Source organism: Pteropus medius, unplaced genomic scaffold (assembly GCF_902729225.1).
Source record: "Pteropus medius unplaced genomic scaffold, Ma_sr-lr_union100, whole genome shotgun sequence".
NCBI classification, from domain to species: Eukaryota; Metazoa; Chordata; class Mammalia; order Chiroptera; family Pteropodidae; genus Pteropus; species Pteropus medius.
The window spans coordinates 38,404-55,493 of record NW_024355087.1 but is presented as its reverse complement, the minus strand read 5'-3'; the positions used below and the strand labels follow the sequence as shown (position 1 = coordinate 55,493).

The window sequence follows — 17,090 nt, the reverse complement described above, 5'->3', positions numbered from 1 at the left end:
ACTGAGTCATTTAGTAAATTCTGTGAGACAGTGTGTACACACAATGAAGTCCATATGTGTCAAACGTGCAAACACGACGAGTGAAATAATGTGTATTAGAAAAAACCCTGGGAGAATTTAAAATGTCAAAGAAGTGACATTATGAGTAATAGGGATGTTTAAGTCAGGTGGGTCTAAAAAGGCTTCAGAAGTAAGAAGACATCGTAAAAAACAAACACAAATGAAAATCTGAAAACGATCCGACAAGTATATTGCGTAAAAATAAGACATCCAATACAAAAACGAGCGGTCCAGAGAGAGGGGGTTCAACTTAACACCTACTGGGTTTCACAAGAGAAAATGGAAAGAGTGTTTCTGGCCTTTACCTAGTTTTGATCACAGAAATATAGCTTGATTTTCACGTGTTGGAAAGAAGCTGACTAACTGTAGATGTTTTATAATTACTGTGAAACTGAATGAGGAGAAAACTCATTCGAGTGGAAATGGGGGCCAGGTGAGGATGCTCTCACATGGTACCACCCGACATTAATTACACACTCACAGAAGACTCCTCCACGGGAAAGAAGGGCAATGATAGGCCCCAACATGAAAGACCGACACTGTGTTTCCCACAAGAAACTGATGCCCAGCAACCAAGCCAATGAGAAACCTGAACTCACTCTGAACCGCGCTGAACTCATTCATTTCTCGAATGGACTTGCGTTTAAAACGATCCTTCTCAACGTCCTCCTTTTTCTCTCCAAAATGACATTCCTCTTCTTCATCTGTGGGACTAGCCTATGACTTTTGCTATACCCTGCTTGTTTCAAGTTGCAATCGTTTGCTGTTTCTGAATAAAGCCATATTTTGCTGGTAAAATAATGGTTTTATTTTTTACTGCAAAGAAAATTTTATTTTACATATCGCTAACCATGACCTTTTATCATTAGTTATTACTTAAATGCTGCCTCGTGTCATTATTGGAGGCATGACCCTTTTATGTCTTCTGTATTTATAGAATTCTCATGATTTACATATGTGCATCCATTAGTGAAGGCTTGATGCAGAGATGCAGTCTTGCATAATATCTGATGTTTTGCTGATAGCATAGTAGAAGAGGTGTGTTTTTAATCACTTTTTAATTTGATTCATCTTATGAAAAAAAAATCAGTAATTTAGACATCGTAAGTCTCTAAATGAGATTTTCAAATGTTTTGGTAGAAATGGTTACAGACAGTAAGATTTCCAGAAACAACTTCAATATCCACATCTTGTTGTAATTTCTGTACCATTTTGCTTCCCGGTTGTTTTCCTTTGCATGCACAGCGGGCCCAGATGACAGGAACGTTTTTGCTTCACATCTTGGATGTTCTGGACTTTCTGCAGGGGAATTGTGGTCTTCATGGTGCAGTTCTTCAGTTTTCTTCAACCTGTTCATTATAAATTTACTTGGTGCCTGTTTGCTCTCTTTCATTCTCTTCATTGCATCAATAGTTCTCCTAACCCTCACAGCTATTACTGCTAGTTGACAGGTTCATTGCTGTTTTTCAAATGCAAATGAATTATCCATTGTTAAGTTCTTTACCAGAAGCTTTACTGAATCCTTTAGTCCACTTGAACTTGAAGGAATTGTGCTTTGTTATACAGTATTTATGCACTTGGGTTCACAGAATCTGAACATTCTTCAGTGGCTGGATATATGGGCCCTGAACAGAAATAACACTTTTTAAAATGCATGTTGAACCCACCTGAGGGTTCAATCCACCCAAACATGGAGCTTGAAAGGAAGTGACACGGCTTTGTCACAGCCATTTCATTTGTGAGATTAATATTATTTGATGGTATACACAGGAATCCAGAGGAGACCCCGGACATTGCCGGGGTGCTTCAGCAAGCAGATAAAACACCCACAGAGTCTTTTGAGCTGGCTGTTCCCTCGCTGACGCTGGAGTTTGAGAGTTGGTTTCTCTCCTGGTTCGGAGCTTCCGCTCTCTTTGTGATTGAAGCTCTCCAGACTCTATGAGGAAACTATTTTAAGGCTTCCCGCTTTTCTGATTGAAGACTCGTTTTGCCTGAAAGTATTTGGTTGGCACTTCTGCCTGACTTGACATCAGGCAATTTTATTGGTACCGTGCTAGACTTTGGCCCAATTCTTTTTGGAGCCAGGCTGTTTCCACTGAAACTGAAATGCCTAACAGTTGACCCCAGAAAAAGAAATCCAATATGGAAATGTAGTGAGTGTTGGTTCAGTCAATGTAGGCAACTGTAGTTTGGGCCAAATAGCAAACCAGACCTACAAGAAATTTTGAGATTCCTGCTTCGTACACTGTAGATGCATTAAAGCTTTGGCCACTGACAAAAATGGAAGCATCTATGAACCTATATTGTGGGCGAGGGGGGAAGTGGGTGGGGAGAGATATTAACAATGCTGCAAAAGAGCCGCCTCACTTTTCCCACTTGTCCCAAGGATAATCCAGGAACCGTATTCACACTATTGCTGGAAATTATTTAGATCGCCTAGAGGACCATTTGAGCTTTGGTGAAGAGATTGCATACAGCTTTCTCCACACCCTAACCCTGTCTTGTGGATATAAATGTCTTATTCATGGTCTGTTGCTTTCTCATTGGACTGAGAAAGCTACTTCTTCTTACTGACCAAAAGCTTCTTAGAGAACACTGATCCCATTGGGGAGCTCCTGTCAAACTGCGCAGTGACAGAGGAAACTATTTTACTGGTCAGGTGATAAAACAAAGCTGTAGTATTTGACCAGGTCTACAACATTTTCATGGTGCCTACCACACTCAATCTCTGGGTTTTGTTGAACCTACTAATGGCCTCAGTAAGAGTCAACTGGCAAAATTTGTAGAATTCTTTATATAACTTGGCTGAAAGCATTATAAACCTCAGATCTACACCTTTTGGAACTTATAAGCTTTCACCTTTCAAGACACTTACAGAACACTGCATGCATTTGACTCCTGCTTTTTTGGATCCACAGTTCATTAATTTTAAAGTCTTAAAATCTTCTACTCAATGCCATCGTGCTCTGGTAGAACAATCTCTTCACAGTGCAATCGAAGGAAGTGAAAAACTGAAAATCCAAATCTACCACCTGGAGATTTGGTTTACTAGAAAAGACATCTTAAAAAAAAAAAAAACATTCCTGCCAGCCTCACTGGAAGGGCCTTTATCAGATACCGTTGACACACCCCTGTGCTGCTAAGCTCCAGCAACCAGATCCTTGGATACACTTGTTACTCCTAAAGAAGATACCAAAACCTGACAGAAAGTTCACATAATCTGATGACCTAAAACTAAAGCTGAAATAAAATCAAAGCAAGTGACCATGGGAGGAGATAAGATAGCTTTCCTCAAATGATTGGGTCGGGGCTATACAACTCTTTTTCTTAGTTACCATTAATTTTTATTTTTCTCTCTTACTTAGAAAGATTGTGCCCTCATTCACATTTTCTAATCTACTGTGAAAGGGAGACTTTTCTTAGTATTGAATATGTCATTAAAAACTTCCAAGATAATAATGGTCTTTGTTTCATTGTCTATATAGGTTTGAGCTCCTGGTTTAAATTCATCACATAGACTAGGTAGTTATGTTGTTCTAATTTCACTTTGAATTCTTCTTTTTAAGCTATGCACCTGTTGCCTGTTAACTATGGACATCAGCTGTTCCCCTGCTTGCACCTTCCTTCTGATGAGCGAGAGGGCTCCAAGAAGAGGTCCTTCCTGACTTTGGGGAACAAGAGGCTGCTGGAGCTGGAATATGGGAATGTTGCCTGGCAACACTTTCAGAGGAAGATATCAATCAAAATGGGAAATAATGACTAACTGGAACTTTAAGCAAACATAATCAGTTGGAGGGTCTATGGGAAGACCTAGGGCTTATGGAAGTCCTCACAGGCTACAGAATCACAAGAACCCTACATAAGAAGATCCTGCAGGAAGAACTCCATGTTATAATAAAGCTCTGTGGTTCTAACTGCCTCTTCCATCACCTTCCTTTCCCTTCTCTTTGTACCTCTCCTTCTCAGCACAGAGGCCAGAGTGTGTACGTGGCTTGCCATATCTGCCTGCTCTGGGTTGCAACACTTTCTTTTTCCCCAATAAATATTTTTGATAGCAAAACACTTATTCGATATTATTTTTCAGTTGTTGTGCATAGTTTACTTATGGGAAGTTTGGGCTGCTGTGAATAGACAGTCCACCAGTTTTGTACAAAGTTATTCTGCCCTAAAGATTCCTGCTACTGTACAGCATATGTAATATAACTCAGCTGTTACTGATGGACCAGAATGCAGTAGCACGAGGAGCCATACTTCCTGGTGATCAATCAGCCTGATGTTCATCTTGCTTATCATTTTGGCCATTTGACTAAAATATTTATAATTAGATTTTTAGGAACACAGATCATCACTAACTAGAAGGTTCTAATATGCTTACTAAGGGCAGTGAGGTTGGTCAAAGGTCACAGCATGGAAGGACACAGAGATGAACATGATTTCTGTTTACATCAATCCCTATCCACCGGGCAATTCAATAAATCCTCTCAATTGTCTGTGAGTCATTGAGACTGCCACTCTAGCCAAGCCTTCTTGTATATCAGGAATCAGATTTCTCTGGCTTGGGTTAGCTTAAACCCAAGATATTTGACCGAAGGTCTTCTTCAGAGAAACTCTCTGTTGGAAAACACAGTCTGTTGGACTGTATTTTTGTCAGAAGCCTCCTTATTGGCCCCAGCAAAGAAGATATGATTCAATCTGTGCATTGAAGAAGTGCTTTTCTTTCACCATTGGAGCTCTCTCAAATATCTAGTCAAAGGGAGTGGGTAGAGACTGGGAAAACAGTCCAGAAATATTTCTGTTTAATCTTAGAATCAGGATCCTCTCATATAAAAGCATCGTTCTTGGAATTCAGCCCTTGAGGGTACACAGGAAAATGCATCCTCCAAATTCAGAACCGTGAACCAACAAACACCCAAAGACACAATGGTCAGCGTGTATGGACACAGTGTATGGATTTGGGGTCATCAGAGGAATGCCCTCAGCTACTGTTTAATTACTCTACAGTTCTAAACAAATCTATTTTCTCTTGCACCAGCTTTCTGCACAGGTAAAATGTTAGTATTGTAAGGTAAGAATCAGAATCAAAGAAGTTGGTGTTTCAAAAAAGTCTCTACCTGAGGCTGAGTTCCTCCTTTGGCCTGATCCCTGAGAAGGTACTGTATTGGGTTACGGAATTTTGCTCTTACTTTCCTGGGCCACTCATCTACTAACACAAGGCTAAATTTATAGTCAGTTCGGTCATTATTCTCCTATAGCTAAGGAACCAATTTTCTCTGGCTTCTTTGAAGATGTTTTGTTTCTAATTTTGTTTTCCACAACTTGATTGTGGTACATTCGGATGTGGGTTTCACGCTTTTTCTAGGTTTATTCTTCTTTATTCTGTGCATATGTCTTTTTGCCAGACTTAGAACTTATTTAGTTCTTATTTCTTCAAAAAAATTTTCAGCATCCTGACTTTGAATATCTCAGGTGGGTTCTTCTTTATGTTGTCAGTTCTAAAATTTGCAGATTGTTTTCTATATCTCCTGATTCTTTGATAAGATTTTTAATCTCTACACTTATTTCAAGAATGTTCATGATTGTTTGTTGAAGCACTTGGATAACAGCTGCTATAAAGCCTTTGTCAGATATTTACATGTGTTATCTCTTCCTTTAACATTTATTGTATTTTATTTCCCGCAGGATGAGATTTTTCCTGATTCCTTCTAAGAGAATTTGGGTTTTACCTAGGGCTTTTGGTAATTAAAACTCTGGGCCTTAAGTAAAGTCTTTGAAGAATGTTGACATTTTTGTCTGAACATCAAACTCATCTAGATAGGTTAAGGCACCTGTTCTAGGCAGGCTTGTGGACCTGTGGTTTCAGGGTCAGTTTACTGTCAAAGCATTTACTGTGGTATTCAGGTCTGTTTTCTGAATGTGCCATGCAGTGGTCACTCTAGAAGTGAATACTAGCCTGTTAAATACTCAGTGACTTGGTATTTATAGGGTGAGGCCACTTAGCACCCAACTATATAGATTTGCTTTCCCCAATGCCTTCCTTTCTACAACCACACTGTCATTTACAGTTTCTGGGTGCTTTCCTATTGGATCTTCAGGCAGAAAGGTGGAGCTAGTTTGGAGCTAGTTACCTAGAACTGCCATACCCTTGTCATAATTGCACCCCCATCCAAGTGAAGGGAGACAGAAGAAAAAATACTGGTTATTCACCCCACCTTTGGGCATTGTAATTTTTTCCAAACATTGAGAAAATTTCCCTCATTCAGAATTTTATTTTATCAGGTAATTGTGGGCTTCCATTGTTGGCTCACCATCACTTGAGATTGCTTCAAAGGTGGGATATGAGAGCAAACAAAGAAGAAAAAAATGAGTGGTATTTTTTGTTTTTCCTAAGCATTCAGAATTGACTTTTCCCCCCTTGAGGCAGAACTATACGGCCTTTTTTTTTTTTTTTTTTTTTTTTTTCAGCAGAAGTATGTTAATTCTATGTTACTCAGGAGCAGAAGCCCTATCTGTTGAGGGAAGTTGCTCACTCTGATTATCTCCACGTGTTCTTCTTCTGCTCTTCTGGATGGCAAGAATGATAAGGTCACATCTATATTTATTCCAGGACATTCCTTAAGTAAGGTTTTTTGTTTTTGTTTTTGTTTTTTTTGGTGGTGGTGATTAACCATGAGAAATGTTATACCTTTCCCAGATGGAAGAGCAGGCTTGCCTCTCCTTAGTTATAAAACAAGGTTTGTTCCATTTTGAGAATTCCCCCCTGAAACAAACCACTGCATGTGAAGGCACCAAAGAGTGATTCTGTGTTACTCAGTTAAAATTAGGATAACTGATGCAAACATAAACTATGGCTACTGCTTTTGCTTTGAGTGATAAAACTTTTTGTCTCTGACCGAGAGACTCATGTCTTCTGCCAGCACTTGTGAAAGAGTAACATGAAGGTTCTTAGCTTTCAAGCATGGTAAATTCTCATGCTATACAAAGGCATAGTTCATGTAATAAAAAGGACATGGGTCCACAAGAATAGATAGGAAATAGAACACTTTCTGGGACCTTGTAACAAATTTTCTTACCCAAGTGGTAGACAAGAGAGAGTAAAGATCCTGCACTATTAAAACTGCATACTTCTTCCCAAAGGATGTGTTAGTTGTTACGAACTCCTCTCCAGGTTGTAGGAAGATGATATGACAGCTCCCAACTGATAGGGAATATGGCTTTGGCTAGTTAGTTGAGGAGTGCCCAGAGCTAAAATAAGTGGTATCAACATTGAAAATATGGAGATACAGAAGTTCACCCCTACCTAAGAAGGAGACGTTGGTATCTTACTGTAATCTAGAAACTAGAGGATGTATCTATCTCTGTGGTTAAATTTAAGGCCATAGTGGATGGCCCCAGCATTGACTCAGTTTTGCCTGAAGGGGTGACAACTACTCTACAAAGAGAAACTTTATCTTTTATTTCCTGCCCCAAAGCAAACGTGGTAGTGCAATGAAACACTCCATCTATACAGATTTTTCTAGCTGCATAGGTGTAATTCATTTGATGGCTTAGCTAAGTCAGAGCTTGATGTTATCTACTGTTCCATATGGCTAGTCATCATCACTAGCTATTACACACATGCAAAGCAGGTATGTATGCTCGACTCAGTGGGAAGACTCAGGGGCAGAACTTGGCTCACGTGGTATTTGTTTTTACAGTCCTAGCCCATCTTAAGCCGTTGTCAGTAGTGTAACTGTTTCATCATGAAAAATTATGTCTGACAATTCAGACATTCCTCTTTGAGGCATTAATTGTGAGAACAAACATCAGCAGAAGACTGACCTATCTGGACTGACCCAACTGTCTGATGGGAAAGCTAGAGTCTAGCTGCTGATGCAGCCTACCTGAACCCCAGATTGTCACTTTTTTGACATTACAGCCATCATCAGAGTTCTGGCACACATAGAAGTTATCACTGAATGCCAGCCTTGTGACTCCTGATGAAAATTGTTCCATTTGACCCTTGGTCCTAAAGATCATATTATATGGGATGCCTCCACTGCCTACCCTGACCCATTTCCTTCCTCTCAAAACAATCTAAGGTTCCTCATCACAGGTGACCTTTTTTTCATGCCACAGTGTTGCTTTTCCCAGCTGATTAAGTTGATTCCAGTAACACAATGGTGGTACGACGCCTCAGTATCTCTCTCCATTTAGCTTTCTAGGTTTGTACATTCTGATAATGTCGCACCTTTTATTTTAATGCAATGTGAGAAAGTCAAAGTATTTCATGGATGTTCCATATTCCCTAACATCTGCAGACATTTGGTATTATTGCACATTGGGTGTATTTCTAACTCTCTCATTCTCACCTGTCTTCAGGCTACACATTTTAGTAAGATAATTTGACTACTAAATGCTACTGTCTCAAATGAGGGGCTATATCCTTTTGGCCATTTCCTGGATTTAGATTGGAAAGAGAATTGGTCGTGTGACATAGAGACCTATTTTGAAAAATTATGATCCAATTTGAACTTTCTGGATGAAGGTTGAGTTTTAGTAGTGGATTAATTGAAACAATAAAGGTATAGGTATGAGGATGAGAATCATTAATGGGGGAGGGGGCAACAGAGGAGGACATGAAGACACAACTACTCCAGAGTAAGAGAAGAGAACAACGTCGACCTCTGAATATGAGTTAAGAAAAAATAATTAACACGCTCTGTCTCCTAGGCCTAGCATCAATGACTGACTCAAGCAGCAACCACAGCTGTCAATCCATCCCATTGCCTGAGAACTGAAAGTTTGTGTTGAAGAGTGAAAACCAAAAATAACTTGAAGACTATGGAAAGTTTATTGTTTTTGAAAGAGAAAGATTTTTAGTGTAAGTCATTACTCATTTATTGCTCATTTAATAAATACTAAAATACATTATCTGTTAGGCATTGTGCTAAATCTGTGCCGATGTCCAAGGTAGACAAGGAAAAGTAGGCAGGAAATATCTGAAAGAGGTTAGATCTTTGGGTTAAGCAGTGATATAAATAAAGCAAAGAGAGGGCCTGCCTTTCAAAGCTGGGAAAGATGGCAAAGTTGTGAGGTGGCAGTTTACATGAATGAAAATAGTTTGAATGTAGCTGTAGACAGATAGTGGAGCAGAAAGACATGGAACTGGGAAGATAAGGAGGTCAGTTCTTCAGGGGAGTTATTAGCGATGCTGAGGTTCTCAGCTCAGAATCTAAAAGGCATTCAATGCCAGAATAAGGAACTGAGTCTCTCTTTGGATGGAACATAAAGCAAGATAAAAAGATGCATTAGAAAAATGTAAAGAGGACTCACAAAGGGAAGAAATAAGGACACAAATAAGCTTAAATACTTTGAGGACAGTAGAATAAAAAGAGACATCTGAAATATTTGTGAAATTCCACCATGTGCTAACAGTGATGAAACTTCTATGACAAGAGCACGTAATCTCTACTATTTCAGTGAGGGCATCATGGTGATCATGATTACTGAGCTAGTTAGAGTATGCTATACTTTTAAGGATGAATGCATTTTTAATGAAGACAACTTCTACCAACGAAAATCCAAGGACTTAAATTTTAAAAGCACAGCAAAAATTTAATTGAGAGAATACCAAAGTAAATACTGCATCTGTGCCTTTTCTAGATTTGATTTGTATCTATCCCTCTCATATCATCCCAATTAAGACCGTCATTTGATTCATCCTGGAGTGCATCAGATATCACTTAACCCAGTTTCTTCATTTGCCTATATTCCCTTGATTTCTATCCCTTTAAAATAGTTAATTAGATATAATTTACTTAGAAAGTCTGGTAAATATTCCTAATGACCAAAATGTCCAAATGTTAAACAATAGTAAAGCCTAACATGAAATAAAGCATCATTTTACTCTTAACTCTTTCAAAAAATAACGATAATTAACCCATAAAGTGAACATGTAAGTTTATTGTTCAAATAAGATGATTGCATGCATTTTGCTGATGTTTGCCAACATAACTTAAACTTCGTTATTTTGCACAGTCCGGTAGTCCACTGGTACATCACTTGTAATTAGGGTGATGTTCGCCTAACGAAGGTGGTTGACGAGTTGACCTTGAAAGAGTGGCAGCAGATGTATCAGCTATTGTTGGCATGGGGAACCATGGGTTGCCTGCTGGTTGCAAGGTGGAAAAAGGACCATCATTGACTGATAAATCAGGATATCTAGTTGGAAAAGTAGAAGGCTCCATCATTCCAAAATAACTTCTCTGTAAGGGAGATGTAATATACTGAGAAGTAGAAGTTGTGCTTGTAATAAAATTCACGATGTGACCATTTGCTTGAGTGTAGCTGCCATGTGAGCGCATATGAAAAGTGGTCAACTGATTCAAGACAGCATGTTGGTCCATTACACTTTGTTCTGATGGTCTACCTAAAGTGGACGGAGGAGGAGGAAATTCACTTCTGATTGGAGCAGTTGTATTAGCAATTCTCTGGCTGGTAGCAGGCTTGCTTATTGGTGGCATACTTAAATTTGTGGAAGTTGAAAATATGCTTTCTGCACGTGTGTCAGCAACAAAACCAGAATTATGATTACCTACATTATTCCCTGTTCCAGAGTGCTTCTTGTTGAAATTTTGAGCTATTGAAGCTGCTGGAGAAGCATTTTTGATCCCAACTCTTCTTTTCATTCTGAGTAAAAGTTGGGGACAGCCTCGCTTAAAATTCGGATTTTGATAGAAGTGTAACTAAAACCAGAGGAGAAAGTTATTTGTTTACACCAGACTCTAAGAAACCTAACCTCTAAATCACATATCAAGTTTATTATGCAAAGTTAATGTCATCAACACATGGACATTGTTAACTATTGTCAAAAATTACTTATCGGGAATACAATATTAAATATTAGCATGGCCCTCAAGTAAAAATGGTTTCTGCATTTAAAGTAACACTGAATACACTTTTTAAAGTGGTTTCAATACCTTTACTTAAGAGTTCACTGATGAGAGTCAAAGTTGCTAGCAAAATTTTTTATAATCCAGAATGCCCAAACAGTTCTCAATTTTGTGAAAAAAAAAATTTTTAACCTTACTAGTTTCATACATTTTTTATGAAATATACATATTTCATTATATATACACATATATACACTTATATAGTACCCTATTACAAGTTGTAACTAAATTTTGTACTACCTTGCTTAAAACAGACACTTCCTTTTCTTCTGCCAGAAAGTCAGCTAGAGAAGCAGATCTTTGAAAACTCTGTTGCACTTTACTAAATCCATAAAGGTTAAGCTGTCGAACTAAACTTTTCATACTTGCAGTTTCAAATACTCTGAAAGGGGCCTTTCTTTCCAAAACTTCTCTCTTGAAGAGTTCTTCATTAATCACTATAGAAGTTCCATTCTCATCCCACCAAATAGACTTAAATTGATTGTTTTCAACTATTTTCCAGAGTTTTCTGGGAAAGGTCATAGATCGAAAATCATTATCTCCATCTGGTTCAGAGATACAAAATGTGTGATGTGGTCTTCTTATCAAGGACCGTGCAGACAAAGCCTGAAAAGCATTTTCTTCGATCGCAGACCTCAAGTCTGAGTCCCCAGTCAATGTGTGATCACACAACAGAGATCCAATGGAGGTTGCTGAACCAGTTGATTCCTCTTTAGAAGAATCATCTTTAATTTCTGAAGAAACATGTGCCATCTCAAATAAACCTTTCTTCACCTACCTAGTTTTGAACATCGCAGCCCCAAATGCTGCCTTGGCAGGCCTACACTGATAAACTACCCAGATCACCACAGTGTTTCTCAACCTGAGTAGCTGTGACATCACAAAATGACTGGTCTCCTAGCAACTAAACATAACATGCAGCAGGGTTTCCTTCTCTCGCTATAAACTTTATTCAGTTAATATAAAATATAGGCTGGTTATTTATGTAGTGTAATCTGCAAAATCTTATTGCACAGAACTTTTTAAGTAAATACATTTTGGAGGTCCATGGATTTAAAGAAATTTCCTGCCTTTTACACACACACTTATTCTCTGATTGATGACTAAAGTATAAGGCCCGGTAAATGGACAAAGCACAAAGTAAAATAAACAAAACAAACAACTTTTTTAACTTTTGAAATTTGAAACTGAAATCTGTATAAAACCTGTGGGAGGGAAAAAAAAAGGACTTGCCATCATTTGTCATTAAAAAACAACATAATTTGATTTGAAAATAAAAATGATTCCTCCTCTGTGTTTTACACAAATAGCTCTGTAATAATCACATATTTAATACATTTTTTCAGTCATAAATGAATGTAATAAGTACTATTTTATTTCGTGTCTCCTTAAATACCTACATATACAAAGCAAAATATTTTAAAAGAAAACAGATCTACCTAAGAAGATCTCAAAGAGTGGGAAATAAAACACTTATAGTACAAAGTTATAAGTAAAATGAATGTGGTTTAAGGCTTTACCATACACTATACAAAAGAGCAAATATCTTCATTACATGTTTTAGACCCTTTTTTCCTTCTCTCTCCTACTCTTCGGCTTGTCAGTTCTAACAAGAAATATGACTGCTAGTTTTGTTTTTCCGATTGTTTGTATTATCCAGATACAGCTCTTGTTAGGTGTGTTATTAATGTGTTCCTCTTTTTTATATAGTCAACACAAATTCCCAGTCAGAGGTATGGAAAAGGAGAGCCTTAATTCAAGTGAGACGTTTGCAACCAGAGAAACGCAGCCTCTGGTGGAAACCAAAAGTGCCCTCCCCGGGTCCAATGGGAGATGGCCTTTTATAGTGAAAACTTTAGCCAAGGTTCCTGACTGATCCTATTTTACGCAGATGAGAAATACAAATCTCAAATTTTAATTTGTCCAAATCTCACTGTTCTAATTGGTCAGAATCATGTGTTCTGACTTCTTGTTATGGATTAGATATGATCTGTTTAGATGCAAACGAGGATTGACTTGTGCAGCTCTGATTGGATGAGGCACATAGGTCTCAGTGCATTGCTGCACAGATAAAACCAGAAACTTCTTTATAATGGTTGACTCAGGCAGAGGAAGCACATTGCAGGAAGTTGAAAGCTCAGTCTATGGCATTTCCCCAAAATGCTCTGTGAGGGACCTCTGTCAGCATCGACTGCTAGACTTTGTTTATGAATTTGGGCCTTGTTAACCACAAGGAGTCCTTCTGAAAGATATATTTTTTTCATGCAGTTCACAGTAATTTAAAAGGCAGTTATTTTTCTCAATAGGTGCCACTGTTAGTATGTTGTTTTGTTTAACAGTGATTTGTGATTTTAAAATTTAGTATTTTGTGCATTGACAATAAACAATTAGATATATTCTGTTTTAGTAAAACTCAGTAAATTTATCTTACCTAAAGTGAAATCCTTTAATTAAAAATAAATTGCATTTAAAATAACCCATATAAATTGCATTTAAAATAACTCAACACAATAAAATATTTTATGTATTTGAATAAATTTCTTCTCAATCTAGTACACCTTTCTGTTTCAGCGAATATATATTTTATCCACAATGAAATATTAGCAAACTGAATTCACAGCACATTACAAGGATCATATACCATGATCAAGTGGACTTTATTCCTAGAAGAAGGGATAGTTCAACATCTGCAAAAATATACATGTAATACCTCACATTAACAAAATGTAGAATAAAAAACAATTTCAATAACTGCAGAAAAATAATTTGAAGAAGTTCAACCGACTTTTATGATTAAAACTGAAAAATTAGCTGTACATGAAAGGTAACGGCTTAATGAAGGTTATGTGTGAAAAGTCCACAGCCAAATTTATATTCAATGCAGAAAGACAAGAAACTTTTCCAGGAGATCAGGGATAAGACAAAGATTCTCACTCTTGCCATTTTTTTCAATAAGGAAATAAAAGTTTTCGCCAGAGAAAATAGGCACCAAAAAAAAAAAATAAATAAAATAAAGTAAGTAAATAAAGTCGGAAAAAGCAGAGTAAAACTGAACATTGTCTCTTCAGATGACATAAGCTTATGTATATAAAACCCCAAATACGCCACCATAAACTGTTACAACTAGTAAACCAATTAAGTAAAGATGCAGAACGCAAAATCAATAGGTAAAATGTGTTGTATTTCTATACATTAACAACAAATTACTGGACACAGAAGTTAAGAGATTAATTTCATTTTCAATTGCATGAATCTCAATAAAAGACGAAGGAGTAAATGCAACAACATGAAATATTTATGCATGAGAAAGTATACACATTGATGCAAGAAATTTAAAAAGACAAAAATAAATGAAAACATATTAGTGTTGGTAGAGCTTCAATGTCACCTCTAACCAACTTTCAATGGCATTCTTCACAGAAATAGAAAACACAGTCCTAAAACTTACATGACCCACAAGAATCCCCAAATAGCCAAAGCAATTCTGAGAAAAGCAGGGCAAAGTTGGAAGAGTCACACTTTCTGACATCAAACTATACTTAAAGACGTTGTCACTAAAACAGCATAGTCCTGGCATAAAAACAGACACATAGATCAATAAAACAGAATACACAGCCCAGAAATAAACCTGTGCATACATGGTTAAATTACTTTTGTCAAATGTGCCAAAAATACTAAATGGGAAAGTAATAGTCTCCTTAACAGTTTTTGGAAACTCAAATAACCACAGGCAAACAATGAAATTAGATTTCTACCTTACCACACATAAGAATCAACTTGAAATATATTCAATATTTGAACATAAGACCTAAAACCTAGAAGAAAGCATAAGGGTAACCTCTTTGACATTGCTCTTACCAATAATTTTGGACTTGACATCAAAAGCAAAGGCAACAAAAGCAAAAATAAACAAGTGGGACAACCTCAATCTAAAAAGCTCTTGGGTAACAAGAAAAAAGGTGGCGTAGATGATAGAGGCTTTGTTCATCCCTCTTGAGTTCACATCAAAGTTATGACAGAAACAGAGAGCAAACAGCAAAAAAAGTCGCCCGGGATCTAAATGAACAAGTCCTACAACTAGGCAGAGAAATAAATCACCCTGTAACAGGAGGAGGTAGGATGGGCGAGCACACAAGGCTGCCAGTCCCAAGTAACTGAGTGGGACAGAGGCTGCAGCAGCTGCAGACACCTCTTAAAGGGGCCGAGTTCAAGAGCAGACTTTCCTGCTGAGCACCAGGGCCAGGTCGGCTGCACAGGGGCCCACCAGGGACTTACAGGAGGACACTGAGGTGTCGGAGTGAGGGCCAGAGGTAAGGATCTCTCCCGGACAGAAGTGCCAGTGGTATCTATTGCTCCTCTGTTGTGCCTACCCATCTCCCAGTGAACAGACTCTGTGCCACCATAACTGAGACATCATGACACTGGATAACAGAGGTCGCTCCACACAGAAGATTTCCTGAAATCCCACCTCTGCCAACTTGCGACCTGCCCAAGCCACATATATATCCTCAGCGAGTCAGGTGCTCTTTGCTGAGCAGCACCAAGACTCACGCTGGTGGCAGCTGAACTTGATTTTTCGTGTGGTTTCTTGAGGCAACTATAAGCAAGAAAAAAGCAGTTAGTTAGCTACAGGGAGCACCCATAAGACTGGCAGCTGATTTCTCAAAAGAAACCATGCAGGACAGAAGGGCTTGGCACAAAATATTCGACGTGATGAAGACCCAGGATCTACAACCAAGAATAATTTATCCAGAAAAGCTATCATTTAGACTTGAAGGACAGATAAAGAGCTTCCCAGAAAAAGATAAGCTAAAGGGATTTATCAACACCAAGCCAGTGTTACAGAAATTGTTGGAGGGACTTCTTCATAAGAAAAAACATGTATCAAAAACAGCAATAAACGATGGTCATAACTACATTTCTATCGACAAGTACCTCAAATGGAAAAGAATTAAGTGCTTCTACCAAAAGATAGATGGCTGAATGGAAAAGAAAACAAGACTCCTACATATGCTGTCTACAAGAGACTCACTTCAGATTAAAAGACATACACAGACTAAAAGGAAGAGGGTGGAAAAATATATTGCCTTGATGGACCTAGAGGGTTTTGTGCTGAATAAAATGGGTTGGATAGAGAAAGACAAATATCGCATCATTTCACGTCCATGTGGAATCTAAAGCACAAAATAAACAACAACAAAGAAAGCAGCAATAAACTCATAGACACAGAGAATATTTTGAGGGTTACTAGATGCAAGGGGGGTTGGGGGACGCAAAAAAAGGCAAATGGATTAACAGTTACAGAATAGACACGGAGATGTAGAGTGTAGCATGAGGAAGATGGTTAATAATGTAATAAATATGTAAGGGGGAAGAGAGGTACTAGATTCAGTGGGGTGATTGCTTTGTGAGTTATGTGGATCTCTGATCACTGTGCTATACAACTGAAATGAATGTATTATTGTATGCCACCTATAAGTGAAAAAAAAAAAAACCCTCATTGAATTGTACAATGTATGAGCAACTAATTGTCTATATCATCTCTTACATCTCAGTAAAGAGAGGGGCTGGGGATAGATTCTGCTTCAAGTGATGCTACCAAAACAGCTTTTTTTTTTAAAGGGGGTTGGGGTGGGGAATCAATCAATCAATCAATCAAGAGAGCACCCAGATGAAAAAAACACTTGGAATGAGTACAGGGTCACCAATGTTTTCCTTCAAAGAAATAACCTTTCAGAAAAAGAAAAATAATAAATAAATTAGTACATAAAGTGAAAAAAAATTTTGGCTGAATATTGAATTTTACCCACAGGATGCAGATCACAGTCACACAGCCCTGTAGAGCTGACAGAGTTTTTTGTGAAATAGGAGGGAATAAACTACCCCAAGAACTCAATCCAGAGAAAAGAAGACTAAGTGACTGAAGAGTGATCAATCTTGTTTCCCGAAAGGTATTCCCTCCGCAAAAGAAAACAGGGAGTTCTCTGCACAGAAACTCCCTTGAAAAAGTTTCCTCAAAAGGCAATGAATTTTGGTTGTTAAGTTTGGGGAAGGCAGGAGTTAATTTGTGAGGAAAATAGAGTTTACTCTGTTTCTAGA

The 17,090-nt window shown here is 37.9% G+C and overlaps 1 protein-coding gene across 1 annotated transcript; it reads right to left on the bottom strand.

Annotated features, from left to right (window-relative positions):
- Positions 1-9,982: 9,982 nt before the first annotated feature.
- On the bottom strand, positions 9,983-15,638 carry LOC120598291 (heat shock transcription factor, Y-linked-like). Its single transcript, XM_039857060.1, has 2 exons — positions 11,232-15,638; positions 9,983-10,784 (listed from the first exon to the last, which is right to left on the bottom strand). The coding sequence occupies exons 1-2, from the start codon at positions 11,742-11,744 to the stop codon at positions 10,098-10,100; spliced, it is 1,200 nt and encodes a 399-aa protein (XP_039712994.1). The 5' UTR covers positions 11,745-15,638; the 3' UTR covers positions 9,983-10,097.
- Positions 15,639-17,090: the final 1,452 nt, after the last annotated feature.

Coding starts and splice junctions, on each gene's coding strand:
- LOC120598291 (XM_039857060.1), bottom strand. CDS start 11,744: ATGGCACATGTTTCTTCAGAAATTAAAGATGATTCTTCTAAAGAGGAA. Junction 10,785..11,231: donor AAGTGTCTGTTTTAAGCAAG/GTAGTACAAAAT, acceptor CTCTGGTTTTAG/TTACACTTCTATCAAAATCC.